The sequence below is a fragment of the Mirounga leonina genome, unplaced genomic scaffold (assembly GCF_011800145.1).
Source record: "Mirounga leonina isolate KUSES-001 unplaced genomic scaffold, KU_Mleo_1.0 Mir_151, whole genome shotgun sequence".
NCBI classification, from domain to species: domain Eukaryota; kingdom Metazoa; phylum Chordata; class Mammalia; order Carnivora; family Phocidae; genus Mirounga; species Mirounga leonina.
The window spans coordinates 31,611,659-31,628,210 of NW_023270377.1; the positions used below are offsets into that span (position 1 = coordinate 31,611,659).

The window sequence follows — 16,552 nt, forward strand, 5'->3', positions numbered from 1 at the left end:
CCATGTATTTGTGGTCGTTCCAAATTTTTTCTTGTGGTTGACTTCAAGTTTCATAGCATTGTGGTCTGAAAATATGCATGGTATGATCTCAATCTTTTTGTACTTCTTAAGGGCTGATCTGTGACCCAGTATGTGCTCTATATTGGAAAATGTTCCATGTGCACTCGAAAAGAATGTGTATTCCACTTTAGGATGAAATGTTATGAATATACGTTAAGTCCATGTGGTCCAGTGTACCACTCAAAGCCATTTTTCCTTGTTGATTTTCTACTTAGATGATCTGTCCATTGCTGTAAGTGGGGTGTTAAAGTCCCCTACTATTATTGTATTATTATCCAGATTTTATTTATTTATTTGACAGAGAGAGAGAGAGAACACAAGTAAGAGGAGTGGCAGGCAGAGGGAGAGAGAGAAGCAGGCTCCTCGCTGAGCAAGGAGCCCGATGTGGGATCATGACCTGAGCTGAAGGCAGACGCTTAACTGACTGAGCCATCCAGGTGCCCCTATCAATGAGTTTCTTTGTTTGTAACTGATTTATATATTTGGGTGCTCCCAAGTTGGGGACATAAATATTTACAATTGTTAGATCTTCCTGATGGATAGACCCCTTAATTACTATATAATACCCTTCTCCATCTCTTGTTACAGTCTTTGGTTTAAAATCTACTTTGTCGGGTGCCTGGGTGGCTCAGTTGGTTAAGCGACTGCCTTCGGCTCAGGTCATGATCCTGGAGTCCCTGGATCGAGTCCCGCATCGGGCTCCCTGCTCGGCAGGGAGTCTGCTTCGTCCTCTGACCCTATCCCCTCTCATGTGTTCTCTCTCTCATTCTCTCTCAAATAAATAAATAAAATCTTTTTTAAAAAAAATAAATAAATAAAATAAAATCTACTTTGTCTGATATAAATATGGCTACTCTGGTTTTCTTTCAGCATCCATTAGCATGATAAATGGTTCTCTATCTCCTCACTTGCAATCTGCAGATGTCTTTAGGTCTAAAATGAGTCTCTTATAGGCAGCATATAGATGGGTCTTTTTTTAAAATCCATTCTGATACCCTATGTCTTTTGATTGGAGCATTAGTCCTTTTACAGAGTGATTACTGAAAGATATGAATTTAGCACCATCGTGTTACCTGTAAGGTTGGTGTTTGTGGTGATGTTCTCTGTTCATTTCTAGTCTTTGTTGCTTTTGGTCTTTTTTTCCCCCAGAGTCCCCTTTAATATTTCTTGCAGGACTGGTGTAGTGGTTACAAACTCCTTTAGTATTTTTTCTCTGGTAAACTCTCTCTCCTTCTCTTCTGAATGATAGCCTTGCTGGAGAAAGTAGTCTTGGCTGCACATTTTCCCCATTCAGCATGTTGAATATATCATGCCACTTTCATCTGGCCTGCCAAGTTTCTGTGGAGAGATCTGCTGTGAACTTGATCTGTCTTCCCTTAGAGGTTAAGGACTTTTTTTTCCCTTGCTGCTTTCAGGATTCTTTCCTTTGTCTGTGTATTTTATGAATTTGACTATGGTATGTCTTGGCGATGGCTGGCTTTTGTTGAATTTAATTGGAGTTCTCTGTGCTTCTTGGATTTCAACGTCTGTTTCCTTCCTCAGATTAGGGAAGCTTTCAGCTATAATTTCCCCAAATAAACCTTCTGCTTCTTCTTCTTTCTCCTGGGACTCCTATTATATGAATGTTATTACACTTTAAGGAGTTGCTGAGTTCCCTAAGTCTACATTCTTGATACAATACCTTTCTTTCCCTCTTTTTTTCAGCTTTGTTACTTTCCATAATTTTATCTTCCATATCACTGATTTGTTCATCTGCTTCATCCATGCTTGTTATCACTACATTCAGTCAGTTTTGCATCTTGGTTATAGCATTTTTTATTTCGGCCTGACTAGTTTTTAGTTCTTTTATCTCTGCAGTAAGGAGTCTCTAGTGTATTCTTAGCACTGCTAAGCCCACCAGGCATGCCCCTGGTAATGATGGCACAGACCTCTGAATGTCAGACTCTGCTCTTCACTGTCTATAAAACTTGCAGTGTTCAGCTCCTTTCTCTTTCCCAGTCAATGGTTTTGAGGAAAGAGTTTCTCTTGTGCAGTTCCCTGCATGTGCTTTCACTTTCTCTCTGTCCTTTCTCTCTTGTTCCTCTCTCCATGATCAGGGCTCCCTCTGCTTTGCAGTACCTGCAGCTCTTCCCTCCCTCAAACCAACTCTCCACAGCTCCTACCTTACATGATATGGTGGTTTTTTCTACCTCCAGTTGTGCAGTTTTGCTGTCTCAGTCCTCAGATCAATTTCTTGGGTGTTCAAAATGATTTTGTATTTATCTAACTATGTTTGAGGGACAAGGCAAGCCTAGGGTCCCTTTACTCCTCTGCCATCTTAACTCCTACTATTCTCTTTCAAAATGTTCCAGAAGAGAGACTGACTTCCAGAATGGTGGAATGAGGGCCTCAGTGATATTGCTCTCCCTCTAAAATAATGCACACAGGGGAACCTGGGTGGCTCAATTGGTTAGGCAACTGCCTTCGGCTCAGGTCATGATCCTGGAGTCCTGGGATCAAGTCCCACATCGGGCTTCCTGCTCCGCAGGGAGTCTGCTTCTCCCTCTGACCCTCCCCTCTCTCATGCTCTCTCTCTCAAATAAATAAAAATCTTTAAAAAAATAAAATAAATAAAATAACATAATGCAAACACATGCAAACCAACCAAACATGTTGTAACATGTTGGCAGTTAACCAAAACCCAGTGCCCACTGAGAAGTGTCTATTCAACAGCAATTGAACCTCGGTAAAACAGTGGAGTCTGTGATGTTTTAACTCAAGGTTATTTCCAGCTCTCTTCTCCCCCCAGCTCAGTAGTAGCATGGTGGCCAAAAGCCAACAGCATTGCAGAAACCTGACATCTTTCGAGTGTTATTAAAAGCTTCATCACCACTGGTCACCAAAACGGTCACTGAAAATGGAGTAGAGAATCCCAAGACTCTCTCCTTCTCCAAAAGCAAGTAATGAGCTGGCTAAAGTTGTCAGAATCAGCTTCCAACAAACTCTATAATGCAGTAAAAAACTTACAACAGCCAGAGGAAAGCTTGAAGAAGAAAGAAGCTGCTACTTTGTGGCAAGTAAGCACTGTGGCATTTTAAACAACCTGCCTACCATCCCCAAACCCCAGGTAGGCAGCAGCTGTGAGAATAGCAGTCCATATTCCTGGTGCAGAGTGCCAGGAAGAAATAAAGACATTATTCTCCAAGAATTGTAGTTATGAGTCTCAACCTGCTTGGCAGCTCCCATCACGGACTGGTGCAAAGGCCTCCCTTTGTTTTGCACAACCCAACATTCCCAGAGTGTTCCCAGGACACGTCTTGGGTGGCTTCTGCCAAAAACGTTGAAAGGCACAGATATTGGCCACAGCAGCTGGGGCAAGAAACAACACTTAGAACAAGCAATAAACAGGCCAAGAAGCCTGGAAGGAAGAGATTAGGCAAAGAGATAAATGTGGGAATCTTTTTAAAGTTTCTCCATATACCAGGGAATTAAGAAAGCCACACACATACCAAAGAGCAGGATACATGCTCAGAGAAGGCCTGAGAAGAATAAACTTTCACATATGCCAGGTCTTTTGGCTCCAAAGAAGTAGGAAGTAAAAGCTAAGGTGGATTTATAAAAGGCCCAGACAAGTGTTAAAGGAAGGCCCAAAGGCAAAGCCAATCTACAAATAGTAGAAGAGTATTTTTTCTTTTTACTTTTCTTTTGTCAAGTGTTTAAGGTAAATCTGTCAAAACACCAGCTGACCATTAATCTAACAAAACATGCTTCAGTGGCCACACATGAGAATACAGACCTTACAAAAACAGTTCAGGAAAGACATTAAATAAGCAAGCATCAATATCCCACAACAAATAGCAAGAACAAACTCTGAGAACGATAAAGAATCTAATTTCAAGAGCTGCCATCCACAGCTGTGCCCCCTCCAACAGTCTGAATCTCAGTCCTCAGGACATGGGATCTTTCTTGGGCCCTCTCAGCCCTAGAACTGATGACTGCTCCTTATACCTGCTATTCCTAAATTCTTTAGAGTTCTCTTTACTTCTGACTAGTCAATCTCTCACTCTCCAATCCTGTTATACTTAATAATTCTTTATATATATATATTTTTAAAAAATTTTATTTATTTGTCAGAGAGAGAGAGAGAGCACAAGCAGGGGGAGTGGTAGGCAGAGGGAGAAGCAGGCAGAGAGAGAAGCGACTCCCTGCTGAGCAGGGATTCCCGATGTGGGACTCGATCCCAGGACCCCAGGATCATGACCTGAGCCAAAGGCATATGCTTAACCAACTGAGCCACCCAGGCGTCCCAATAATTCTTTATATTAAACTTCCCCTATTTAAGTAATTATGTGCTTTCTCTCTCCTGATTGGACCCATAATGATAAAGACCTTTAGAAACACTAACCAAGTTTTTCTTGGGGAAGGTACTCCAGAGCCTAAAGACATTAAAAATATAACAGAATGTTTGGCAATAAAACAAGAAAAGAAAAGGTATTAGAATTGGAAAAGAAATAAAAACTGTCCATTAATTTCAGACACTAGGATAAACCATTAGAGTTAAGAAGGAAATCTAGCAAGGTTAATGACTACCAGGTCAATATGTAAAAATCAATTGTATATATCTGCAAAAAACAAAAAACGAAATTTAAAAACATTACCATTTATGATAGCATCAAAACCCCACCAAATATCTAGAAGTAAATTTAATTAAAAATGTACAAGACCTTTACACTGAAAAGAAAAAAAAAATTATTATTAAGAAAAACTAAAGACCAAAATAAGTGGAAGGGACACTTACAAGTTTCCATTATACATGAAGATAACTTTACATAAATCAAGTGACATACACAATCACCTGGTTTATGATAAAGGTAACATTACAGCACAATAGAAGAAGGATGATTCTCAGAACAAGTCTCAAACAAAACTTAAATATCTTCGTAACATTAGAATAAATAAAGATACCTTACATAGGACACAAATGCAGTAACCATAAAGGCAAAACAATAATAAGTTGAACTACACTAAAATTAGTATCTGCTCATCAAAACATAAGTTTAAGAGCATATAAAGCCAAGCCACAGAGGAAGATAATTAATATAGCCAATGAAGTTCTCTAATTTGGAAATTTTAAAAACCTCTTAAAAATAAAAATAGAGAAAACCCCAAAGAAAAATAGGCAAAAGACGTGAAATAATGCTACATCAAAGTGAATATCCAACAAATGAAAAGAATGTTCATTTTTATTAGCCATCAGGAAAATACAAATTAAAATCACAGTGAGAAACCTCTATACATCTACCAATACCAAAGAACAGGGAAGACGCAGAAAAAGTGGAACTCTTACACACTGCTGTTAGACTGTAAATGGTAAAACCACTCTGAAAAACTATCGGGAGGCATCTTTTTTTTTTTTTTAAGATTTATTTATTTATTTTAGAGAGTGAGCAAGCACACATGTGCATGGGGGTTGGGGGGACAGAGGGAGGGGGAGAGAGAGAATCCCAAGCAGACTCCCTGCTGAACACACAGCCTAATGGGGGGCTCAATCCCACAACCCATGATATCACAACCCCAGCTGAAACCAAGAGTCAGATGCTCAACCAACTGAGCCACCTCAGGCACCCCAGCAGCATCTTCTAATGTATGAATTCATTTAATCCTTAATACTACGAGACAAGTAACCATTATTTTTTTTTAAAGATTTTATTTATTCATGAGAGACAGAGAGAGAGAGAGAGAGGCAGAGGGAGAAGCAGGCTCCCAAGGAGCAGGGAGCCCGACGTGGGGCTCGATTCCAGGACCCTGGGATCATGACCTGAGCCGAAGGCAGACGCTTAACCATCTGAGCCACCCAGGCACCTGACAAGTAATCATTAGACTCATTTTACAAATGAGGAAATGCGTCAGGAAAAAAGTAAGATGCCCAAGGCTACACAACAAAAATCACAGAATTCCTATTCTAACCCAGGCTGTCTGATGAAGAGCCCGTGCTATCAACCACTATGCCTCTATGTAAGTAAAAAAGGTAAGAAAGTATATCCATAGAGTAACCAACTATGTTCTTGTTAGGTAAGAGGGAAACTAAAACCACAAGATTGGTGAAATTCAAAAACAGAAAGTGTGGGGCACCTGGGTGGCTCAGTGGGTTAAGTGTCGGGACTCCTGATTTTGGCTCAGGTCATGATCTCAGGGTGGTGAGAGTGAGCCCAGCATCGGGCTCTGCACTCAGTGGGGAGTCTGCTTAAGATTCTGTCTCTCCTTGTCCCTCCCCCAAGGTGCACTCTCTCTCAAATATATAAATCTTTTAAAAAAAGGGTGGCTCAGTAAGCGTCTGACTTTAGCTCAGTCATGATCTTGGGGTCCTGGAACTGAGCCCCGAGCTGGGCTCCATGCTCAGTGGGGAGTTTGCTTGTCCCTCTCCCTCTACCCTTTCCCCTGTTCATGCTCTTTCTCTCTCAAATAAATAAATAAATTTTTTTTTTTAGATTTTATTTTTATTTTTTGACAGAGAGAGAGAGACGGTGAAAGAGGGAACCCAAACAGGGGGAGTGGGAGAACAAGGCTTCCTCCTGAGCAGGGAGCCCGATGTGGGACTCAATCCCAGGACCCTGGGATCATGACCTGAGCCGACGCTTAACAACTGAGCCACCCAGGTGCCCTAAATAAATAAAATCTTTAAAAAAAAAAAAAAAAGAAGGTTTTTCTGAGATTAAGGGTCAGGATGTGGGCCAAGAGTAGATTTAGTAGTAAGACAAATACAAAGTGGTAAAAAGTTTGCTGTCAGAAACTCAGAGTTGAGACTGGTTCCAACATTTAACAAAAGGAATGCTTTTATGTAGTATCACTAATTATTTAGTTAAAGACCCAGTACTTGATAACCACTAGACATTAACCTTTTTTTTTTTTAAGATTTTATTTATATTTGACAGCGAGAGAGGGAACACAAGCAGGGGGAGGGGGAAAGGGAGAAGCAGGCTTCCCGCCGAGCAGGGAGCCCGATGCGGGGCTCGATCCCAGGACCCTGGGATCATGACCTGAGCCGAAGGCAGACGCTTAACAACTGAGCCACCCAGGCGCCCCTAGACATTAACCTTCTTGAGGGCAGCTCTTTATACTGGTAATCTTAGCACCTAGCAGTATCCAGCAAACCTTAGGTGCTCAATAAATATTTAGTGAATATAACCAACTCTCTTTTTCAAAATGACTGTCCTGTCTCTACTACAAAGAATAAGTTATGTTTCTGACAGAGAGTAAGAACTCTCTCAAAAGTTATTAGATACTGGGGCACTTGGGTGGCTCAGTCTGTTAAGCCTCTGCCCTCAGCTCAGGTCACGATCCCAGGGTCCTGGGATCAAGTCCCGCATTGGGCTCCCTGCTCAGCAGGGAGTCTGCTTCTCCCTCTGCCCCTCACCCCACTTGTTTTCTCAATCTCTCTCTCTCAAATGAATAAATTTAAAAATCTTTAAAAAAAGTTATTAGATACTTCTTTAAACATTCAATTCTGTCTTACTAGTAATGTATGTCATGACCATATATGTAAAGTCATTGAACATCAGATCTTTCACTTTATAAAACAAAGAACGGTTTTTGATTTTTTAAAAAGAAAAAAAAAATCTGATGAAAAATACTGAATAATGCAGTAACACCAGCAGGAAACATAATTCTCCCCAAATCAATTACTGCATATTAGCAGCTTCCAGAAGAATCAAAGAAACCAAACATATAGTCCTAAAAAGTCCATGAATAAAAGGCTTTGTTCTTAGAGAAAATTCAATAAACTGAGTTTTGGTTTTAATTATTCAATGGATTACTAAGCGTTGTTCCTAATGAAAATTCAAATATTCAGACTATAACTGACAGGTGAGTAGTTCATAGTTTTTTTGAATTATACAGTAATACAGGTCAATGGAAAAGAAAATCAAGTAATATAAATGAAAATACAGAAATTAATTTAAATCACCCTAAATTCAACCCAGATGAAGATAACTTACAACATTTTTGTATATAACTTTTCATTAGTTTTTCTATATGTACATCCATCCATCTATATGTGTGCATATATGTGTGTATATAGATCTATTTTGGAAAATGTAATGATACTATACAAACTGTTTTGTATGCTGGTTTTTTCACTTGCCATTATGTTATGGGTTGAAATTTATCCCCAAAAACGATCTTACAGTCTTAAGTCCCAGTACATGTGAATGTGACCTTTTTGGGCAATGGGGTCTTTACAGATGATCAAGTTAAAATGAATCCATTAGGGTGGGCCTTAGTCCAATATGACTGTGTCCTTATAAAAAGGGGACGGACACACACACACAAACACACACACAGAGACCTCCTTCCAAACATGAAGGCAGAGAATGGAGTGATACATCTACAAGCCAAGGAACACCAAAGATTGCCAGCAAACCACGAGAAACCAAGGAAGTTGGCATGGAACAGATTTTGCTTCACAGCCCTCAGAAGGAACCAGCCCTGCTGACCCCTTGATCTTGGATTTCTAGCTTCCAGAACTGTGAGACAATAAATTTCTCTTGTTTAAGCCACCAAGTTTGAGATACTTAGTTATGCCAGCCCCAGCAAACTAGTACATCTTAAAATCATCCCCCTATATTAATAATTAATAAATAAATGTCTCTGCCATCTTTTTAATGTTTTTATTCCAATCCATTTTATGGATTCACTATCATTTAAATAATCCTCTACTATTGGACATTTAAGTATTTTCCAATTTCTGCTAATAAACAATGCTTCAGTAGTCGTCTTTGTACATACATGTATTTCCAACTGGCTTCCCTTAGATATGAAATTGCTGAGTTAAATAGTAGTCATTTTTTAAGCTTTTGATATATATTGCCATGCTGCCCTGCAGAAAGCACTTATCAATTTAGAGTCTTATCAGCAATATCAAAGTGTCCATTTCCCATACCTCTGATAGCACCAGCTATCGTCATTTTAAAAAACCTGTCAGGTCGCCTGGTGGCTCAGTCGTTAAGCGTCTGCCTTCGGCTCAGGTTATGATCCCAGAGTCCTGGGATCGAGTCCCACATCGGGCTCCCTGCTCAGTGGGAAGCCTGCTTCTCCCTCTCCCACTCCCCCTGCTTGTGTTCCTGCTCTCGCTGTCTCTGTCAAATAAATAAATAAAATCTTAAAAAAAAAAAATCTTTAAAAAACCTGTCAGCCTAACACGTAAAAAATATCTCAACATTGCTTTAATTGGATTATTCTGTTAATTATTGGTAGGGTTTAGACAAGCTTCAAATATTTAAAGGCCATTTACACGTTTTCTTCTGCATGTTCACTTCAGTCATTTTTCTTTTGGAGCTTATATTTCTTAATAGTGTATAAAAGCTTTTATACACAGCTGGTTTTTAAATGAAATCCAGGGTGTATCTTTCCTCAGTTTTGAGTGATAGGTAGGCAGTTTTCTGGTGAGCCTTCTTATATGAGACATTACACATTAAAGAAAAAAACAGCTATACATGGTATTTCTGAACACCAAATTTGGGACCCAAATGGTATCCTCAAACCTATTAGGACAATGTGTTACTTATCAGAGATTTGAATTGTGACTATCTCCCCACAGTATCAGATTACTGCTGATTATATAACTAACAGATTAAGTGCTGGTAAAGTCTTTTTTTCTTTTTTCCTTTCTCTTTCAGCCACAAAAATTTTGTTATGAATACTGTCCCTTGTATCACATTACTGTATAGCGATTTGCCCATGGCTTCATCTACTTGTTTGCACAGTCCTCTATAAAACAATGCAAATATTACAAAAGACTTATGCAGGATTTTTCTCTAGGCACATATCTAGTACATCTGCTAGAGGATTATGTGAATCTCTTCTAATTTGTGAATCTTGACCAGTTTATAGTTGGTGAAAATTCTAACTACCTGTTGATGAGCTTCATTTGATAGTTCAGTGTTACATACTGACTTATTACCGCTGGTAATGTCTAACTCTGTGATAAATCCTTTCATTCCTAATAGACTGCTTTTTTTAAGACAATCCCTTCCAATTTTTTCATGTGTGGCAGATGTGCATTTACATGTACGACAGAATTACCCAGTGGCTGAATGACAGGAATGTGTCTATGCTAGACTATTCTTTCACCAACTATATTTATATGATACATAAGCTATAAAGACTATCTATGATATACATATCTTTGATATACAAACTATAAAGACCTGAAAAATGTATACTATCAATCTTATCATGTGTCATGAATAAGGATACAATATAATTTAGACTTTTTCAGAATGTTCATATTAAAATATCAAACCAATTTCAACTAACATAAAATTAATTATATTACAGAAAAATAAGGCTTGAGATAAAAGTGCACCTGGAGGCAGACTTACAATTTAAGAGAGAAGATTTTAGAGTTTATATCAGCTGTTCAGAAAGAATACAAACGTTCTTTTTGAAAAAAATCTTTAGGTAATTTTTTTAAAAAGATTTTATTTATTTATTTGACAGAGAGAGACACAGTGAGAGAGGGAACACAAGCAGAGGGAGGGGCAGAGGGAGAAGTAGGCTTCCCGCGGAGCAGGGAGCCGGATGCGGGGCTCGATCCCAGGACCCTGGGATCATGACGTGAGCCGAAGGCAGACGCTTAATGACTGAGCCACCCAGGTGCCCCTAGGTAATTATTGTGAACTTATTAGAACTTTCGAGAAGCAAACGATTTTCAATTCCCACCTTACACTAGGGTATTATTGTGACCACAAGCTTAAAAAAGATTTTGAAAAAAGAAAGGAAAAAAACTAGCCAAGCAAAACTACATCCCAGGGTAGCAGAACCGAGCTAGAGAAAAAATGTGCCAGACTGGGATGGTATCCTGGTCCTAGTCTTTACTAGCTGTATGACCCTGGACTAGTTAATTTAACCACCTGTAAAAAGGGGCAAATAACAATACTTATTCACAAATTGTTGTGAGGCTTAAATGAGTCCATACAAGCTATTAAACCAACAAACTCAATAATTTTCGCTATTAACTATTACTAAGCTGTCAAGAGGATTCTGGACAACAGTCCTAAATCCTAAAATCCAGAAATACTTGTTAAATCAGAATTGTTCCCAGAAGTAACAGGAGAATATGGGGTTTTAGCATAGAGAAGAGAGAAGTTACACTCACAGAGTTAAAGTGGAGGTTTACACACAGCCTTGGAGCAGAGATGGCCAGGACAGGAAGGAGCGAGAAGTCAGAGGACGAGGTTTGAGAGGATTAGAGAAGAATCAGAACACAGAACTCAGATCTGAACAAAAAACCAAAAAAAGGCAAAAAGTTTATTATGTCAATATGAAGGGTACAACTTATTTTGTGGTGATAACTCTGGTAATAGCACTATTCTCTCAAAGAAAACTCTCGGTAGGAAGGAGGAAGGTGCTCTGAGAGCAGCACTATTCAATCATGTTCTTCCTGATTCAACATTTAGCTGATATTTCTGACTAATGCCTAAGCTAAGTAACTGGCTTGTACTATGGGATTGACAATATAAACCTGAAACACATTTCTTACATTTGGACCCAATCTATGAACCAAAACTTAAAAATATGACGGCAAGAAATGTGAAAATTGGGAAATAATTTTCTATCTTGATTTGCCTTTAATTGGGCAGGAGGAGAAAAATCTGGAATACAAAGCAACAACACAAAAGAGTGAAAGCTTGGGAAATAGAGCCTATGATAAAAGATTAAAAAGTTAGAATTACTTAGTTTGATGCAGAGAAGAAAGAATAATTAAGGCTCTTAACAATAAATATTACTAAAAAGAAAAAGGTATTTCTATCAATGAAAGCAAAAGAGAAATGGGCAAAACTCCTTGGAGATATACAATTAAATACAAAAAGATGTTGCTTACTGACAAATGTTACGTGTTTAAACAGAACAGAAAAGAAGATTCTGACTGGTGAATGCTTAGAGAAAGGCAACATAACTGTTTCCAGGGAGGATAATGAGGGATGACAGAAGAGCCATGACAACCCAAGCAGGCAGCCTGACAGGCTTAGAGACCATGATGTGAACACAGCCAATACAGAACCTTGAGACACCAAACAGGAATGAGAACAATGAGAGGGTGCAGATTTGGTATATAAGTCTCTTGAGGGCCCTGAAGAAATAGGAACTGGAAGGAGAGAGACTAATCAATATCCAGCCATGGTTAAAGGCCTTGTTTGGTCTGTTTTTAGGAGGAAAACTGTCCAGAGAGGAGCCAATGTATTAATTAATGCTTCCAGTAAACTCAGCAAGCCAGTCTCAAGTCTTGATTAGGAAGTGTGATTTTCAATTAAAACTCTGATAAGGAAAAAATGGCATTAAGCATTTATCAAATGTTATTTTTAAAAAGTGGCTAAGAGTCAATAATACATTCTCTTAACAACTATCAGGTATTCTATGACTCAAAAAAGTTACACTGCTAGGCCATTTAAAAAGCATGTCCTCATTGGTATGATGTCTGGAATTTGCTTTAAAATAATCCAGAGAGAAGATAAGGGAGGTAAGTACGGGCAGAGATAAAGTAAGATTGAGTCTAATTTGATAACTATTAAAATTTGGTGATAAGGACATGGATGGTCATTATACTATTCTACAGTTATTCCTTTAAATTTTCCATGATTTTAAAAGTGATTTACTTTATGTAATGCAAGAATAAGTGGGGTGTGTTTGTGCTCTTGGGAGTGAATGTGGATTTAAACTCTACAGAACAGAAAAGACTTCTATATAACCCTCCAAATGAGACAGATATAGGCCCATCAACTATAAAACCCCAATCTTCGGGTCATGAGTTCAAGCCCATGTTGGGCATAGAGCTTACTAAAACAAACAAACAAACAAAAACAACTCACATAAAAGAGGGAATGCATTATGAAAGTTGGAAACATTAAAAAGGAAGTGTTTCAGAAAAGCAGGAAAAACATAAGCAAGGAGAAATGTTAAGAGAACAGAAGAATTGGGGAGGAGGATGAACAACAAACAAATGGTAGGAAAATCTACTTCTCCACTTGATCTTAGCCAAAAGGCCGAGAAGCGATAGGAAAATCTACTTCTCAAGCAAAAAAAAAAAGAAAAAAAAAAGGAGAGGTATTTCTTGAGTAGCTATTGTGTCCTAAGACCTGTTGTTAGGTATTTAACATCATTGTCTCACATAATCCCCACAGCAAATTTGTAATGTAGATGTTATTGAGATGAGGAAATGAAAGCTCACAAAGGCTAAGTAACACACAATCATGCAGATACTAAATGGCAGAAGCAAGATTCAAAGCTTCGTGCCCAAGCGTAATCTTCATACTATAAAATAATGCTATTTCCAATGAACTTCATTAAACATACAACAAAATAAGTAACTTCGCGTGAGGCACGTATATTAGGAAAAAGTAGATGGAAAACACAATCGAAGAAGGGAGAGAGAGAAAAAAATCCATTTAATTTTGTCATATAAATATGTTCAGGTTGTTACTGTAGGTTAGAGAAGGTGCACAGAGAAGGGTACGTAACTAAACTGGGGACTAGAGGAGGAGTTAGCCAGGCAAGATGAGAAAAATGTTTCTTGGAAGAAAAGAGCTAGACTTATATTTACTGAGGGTCTATTCTACACCAAGAGCCAAGTATACAGACATAATTAAAATAGACCCTCCCTTTATGGAGCATACAATTTAGGGCACAGACATTCAAAGAATTACACAAAATGTAATTAACAAGTGAAAAGTGTTGTGATGGGTTAAGTACAGACTATTATGACAGCAACTAAAAGGGGACCTACCTAGGGACAGTGCAATGATCAGAGACAACTTCCCTGGGGAAGTGACATTCAAACTAAGAGCTGAAAGATGAACATGCATTTACTAGGTGTGTGGGTGGTTAGAACTGGCAATCCAAGTACTGGGAACAGCATATACAGAGGTCTTGAGATGGGAAAGAACAAGGTATAGAAAAGAAAACCAGTGTGGCTACAGTATAAGCAAACAAGAATGGGAAATGAGACTGGAAAAGCAGGCAAGCTAAATCACAAATGTTCTTTAAAACTGCATTGAATAGGGGCGCCTGGGTGGCTCAGATGGTGGAGCATGTAACTCTTGATCTCAGGGTTGTAAGTTCAAGCCCCATGCTGGGTGTAGAGATTACTTAAAAATAAAATCTAAAAAAAAAAAAAAAGGTACAGAGTCTGTAACTATCCATATAGTATGATGCTGACTAAAATTCTACATGTACGTAAAAGACTAAAAATGATAGGAAGGATTTTAAAATGTTAAACATGGGGGCGCCTGGGTGGCTCAGTTGTTAAGTGTCTGCCTTCGGCTCAGGTCATGATCCCAGGGTCCTGGGATCCAGCCCTGCATCCGGCTCCCTGCTCAGCATGGAGTCTGCTTCTCTCTCTGTCGCTCCCCCTGCTTGTGTTCCCTCTCTTGCTGTGTCTCTCTCTGTCAAATAAATAAATCTTAAAAAAATAAAATAAAATAAAATGTTAAACATGGTTATCACTGAGTAATAGCATTAAAAATGTTTATTTTTTCCTTAAGACTTCCCTAATTTTTCCATAGTTTATAAATGACTATCAGAAAAAAAGTAAGCATAATTTTAGTTATTTTTGGAAAAGTTTTAATGACATGATAAAATGTTTCTGATACATTTTTTAAAAGATTTATTTATTTTTAGAGAAAGAAAGAGAGAGCACGAGCAGGGGAAGGGGCAGAGGGAGAGGGAGGGGGAGAATCCTCAAGCAGACTCCCCATTGAGTGTGGAGCCCAATGCAGGGCTCAATCCCAGGACCCTGAGATCATGACCTGAGCAGAAATCAAGAGTCGGCTGCTTAACCAAATGAGCCACCCGGGTGCCCCTATGATATGTTTTAAAGTGAAAAAGCATATAAAATTGTACATACAGTATGATTTCATCCATATATACATCTATAGTGAAATTATGGATGATTTTTTAAAGTTAGATTTTCCGTGTTTTCTACAGCAACCATGTATTAATTTTATAAATTCCATTATTTTTAAAGGGCACAAATGGATGGATTAGTTTTGGACAGAAGAAAGGATTCTTTAAGATTTAAAATGAGAAGTAAGAACAAAAGATTGAGAGGGATACAGTTTGTTGGTGGGGAAGTTTACAGGTAAGGGACTCTGGTCTCAGCAAAGCAGGAGGCAAGGCCACCTATAACAAGGAAAGGGGTTGGTTAGGACTGGCAATACTAAAGTAAGGGTGAAGGTTTGGAACAGTCCTATTGGGACACACAGAACTGTCAGGTAGCACACAGGGCTCAGCCACGGATCTTTAGGGTCAAAAGGAAAATAGTATGGATTAGTATTGTTCTCAATCTTTGTATATAATTTGTGGGACTTCTTAAAAATGTCAGGTCCCTCTCCCAGTACGACTCAGTCTGTCTATGAAAACGCCCAGTAATCCCATCATTCCAACTTACACAGGGAGTATAGGTGTTAAGATTTCTGTTGTTGTTTTGTTTCAGAACTTCAGGAGAATAAAAATCAGCTTGGAAAGACAAGTGAGAGGGGTGCCTGGGTGGCTCAGTCAGTTGAGCATCTGACTCTTGATTTAGGCTCAGGTCATCAAGCCTGGCAGTGGGAATCCATGCTCTGCAAGGAGTCTCCTTGAGATTCTCTCCCTCCACCCCTCCCCCTTGCCATGCATACTCCCCCCGCTAAAATAAATAAATAAATCTAAAAAAAAAAAAGACAAGTAAGAAAAAAAGTACCAAAGACAAGATACACTAATAGTCAAAGATATACCTTTATCTGTATTATAGAATTCTGGGCCAAACTTACCACCTTACCTTCAGCAGGAGAGCAAAATTACTCTGCAGAGAATTAGTCACACCACTTTCATATAATTTTTTCCTTGTGTGGTTTTCACTCACATTTGCACCACTAGATTGATACCTTAATAATGACTTAAGCATGGTTTCAAAAGGGTCCGCTGAAACAGACAAATTAAACATTTCTGAGTCAAAGTAATCACTCAGAAAACAAACAAAACAACAACAATAAAAACTCTAGCAGAAAAACAGATCAGGGAGGTAGGGGGTTGCAGCTGAGAGCATGGCAACTTTCTTCCCAACTCCCCTCACTATTTTTCCTATGTATGAACAGTTCAAGAGGCAATAAAAATTGGCAAGAATACAATATCCTGATTGGTAATTGCACTATAAATCATTAATACTTACATAAATTTCCTACCTACATGACAACAATATCTTTGACTTTATAAAAAGCTCATTCCACTGATTTTATTTTTATTTTTTAATTTTTTTTTAATTTTTTGTTTTTTTAAGATTTTATTTATTTGCGAGAGAGAGAATGAGAGACAGCATGAGAGGGAGGAGGGCCAGAGGGAGAAGCAGACTCCCTGCTTCTGAGCAGGGAGCCTGATGTGGGACTCGATCCCGGGACTCCAGGATCATGACCTGAGCCGAAGGCAGTCGCTTAACCAACTGAGCCACCCAGGCGCCCTCATTCCACTGATTTTAAAGCAAAAT

At 38.7% G+C, this 16,552-nt stretch overlaps 1 protein-coding gene across 3 annotated transcripts in view; it reads right to left on the minus strand.

The window, feature by feature from the left end:
• LOC118012125 (cytochrome P450 20A1) overlaps nt 1–16,552 on the minus strand; it is a 74,049-nt gene that overhangs the window by 45,283 nt on the left and 12,214 nt on the right. For 2 of the 3 annotated variants that reach the window (XM_035007330.1, XM_035007331.1), the window contains exon 4: nt 15,851–15,993. The exons of the other annotated variant lie outside the window; for it this stretch is intronic. In XM_035007330.1, the coding sequence (XP_034863221.1) occupies nt 15,851–15,993 (143 nt within the window). The remainder of the gene's footprint in view (nt 1–15,850; nt 15,994–16,552) is intronic. 3 annotated transcript variants of the gene reach the window in all.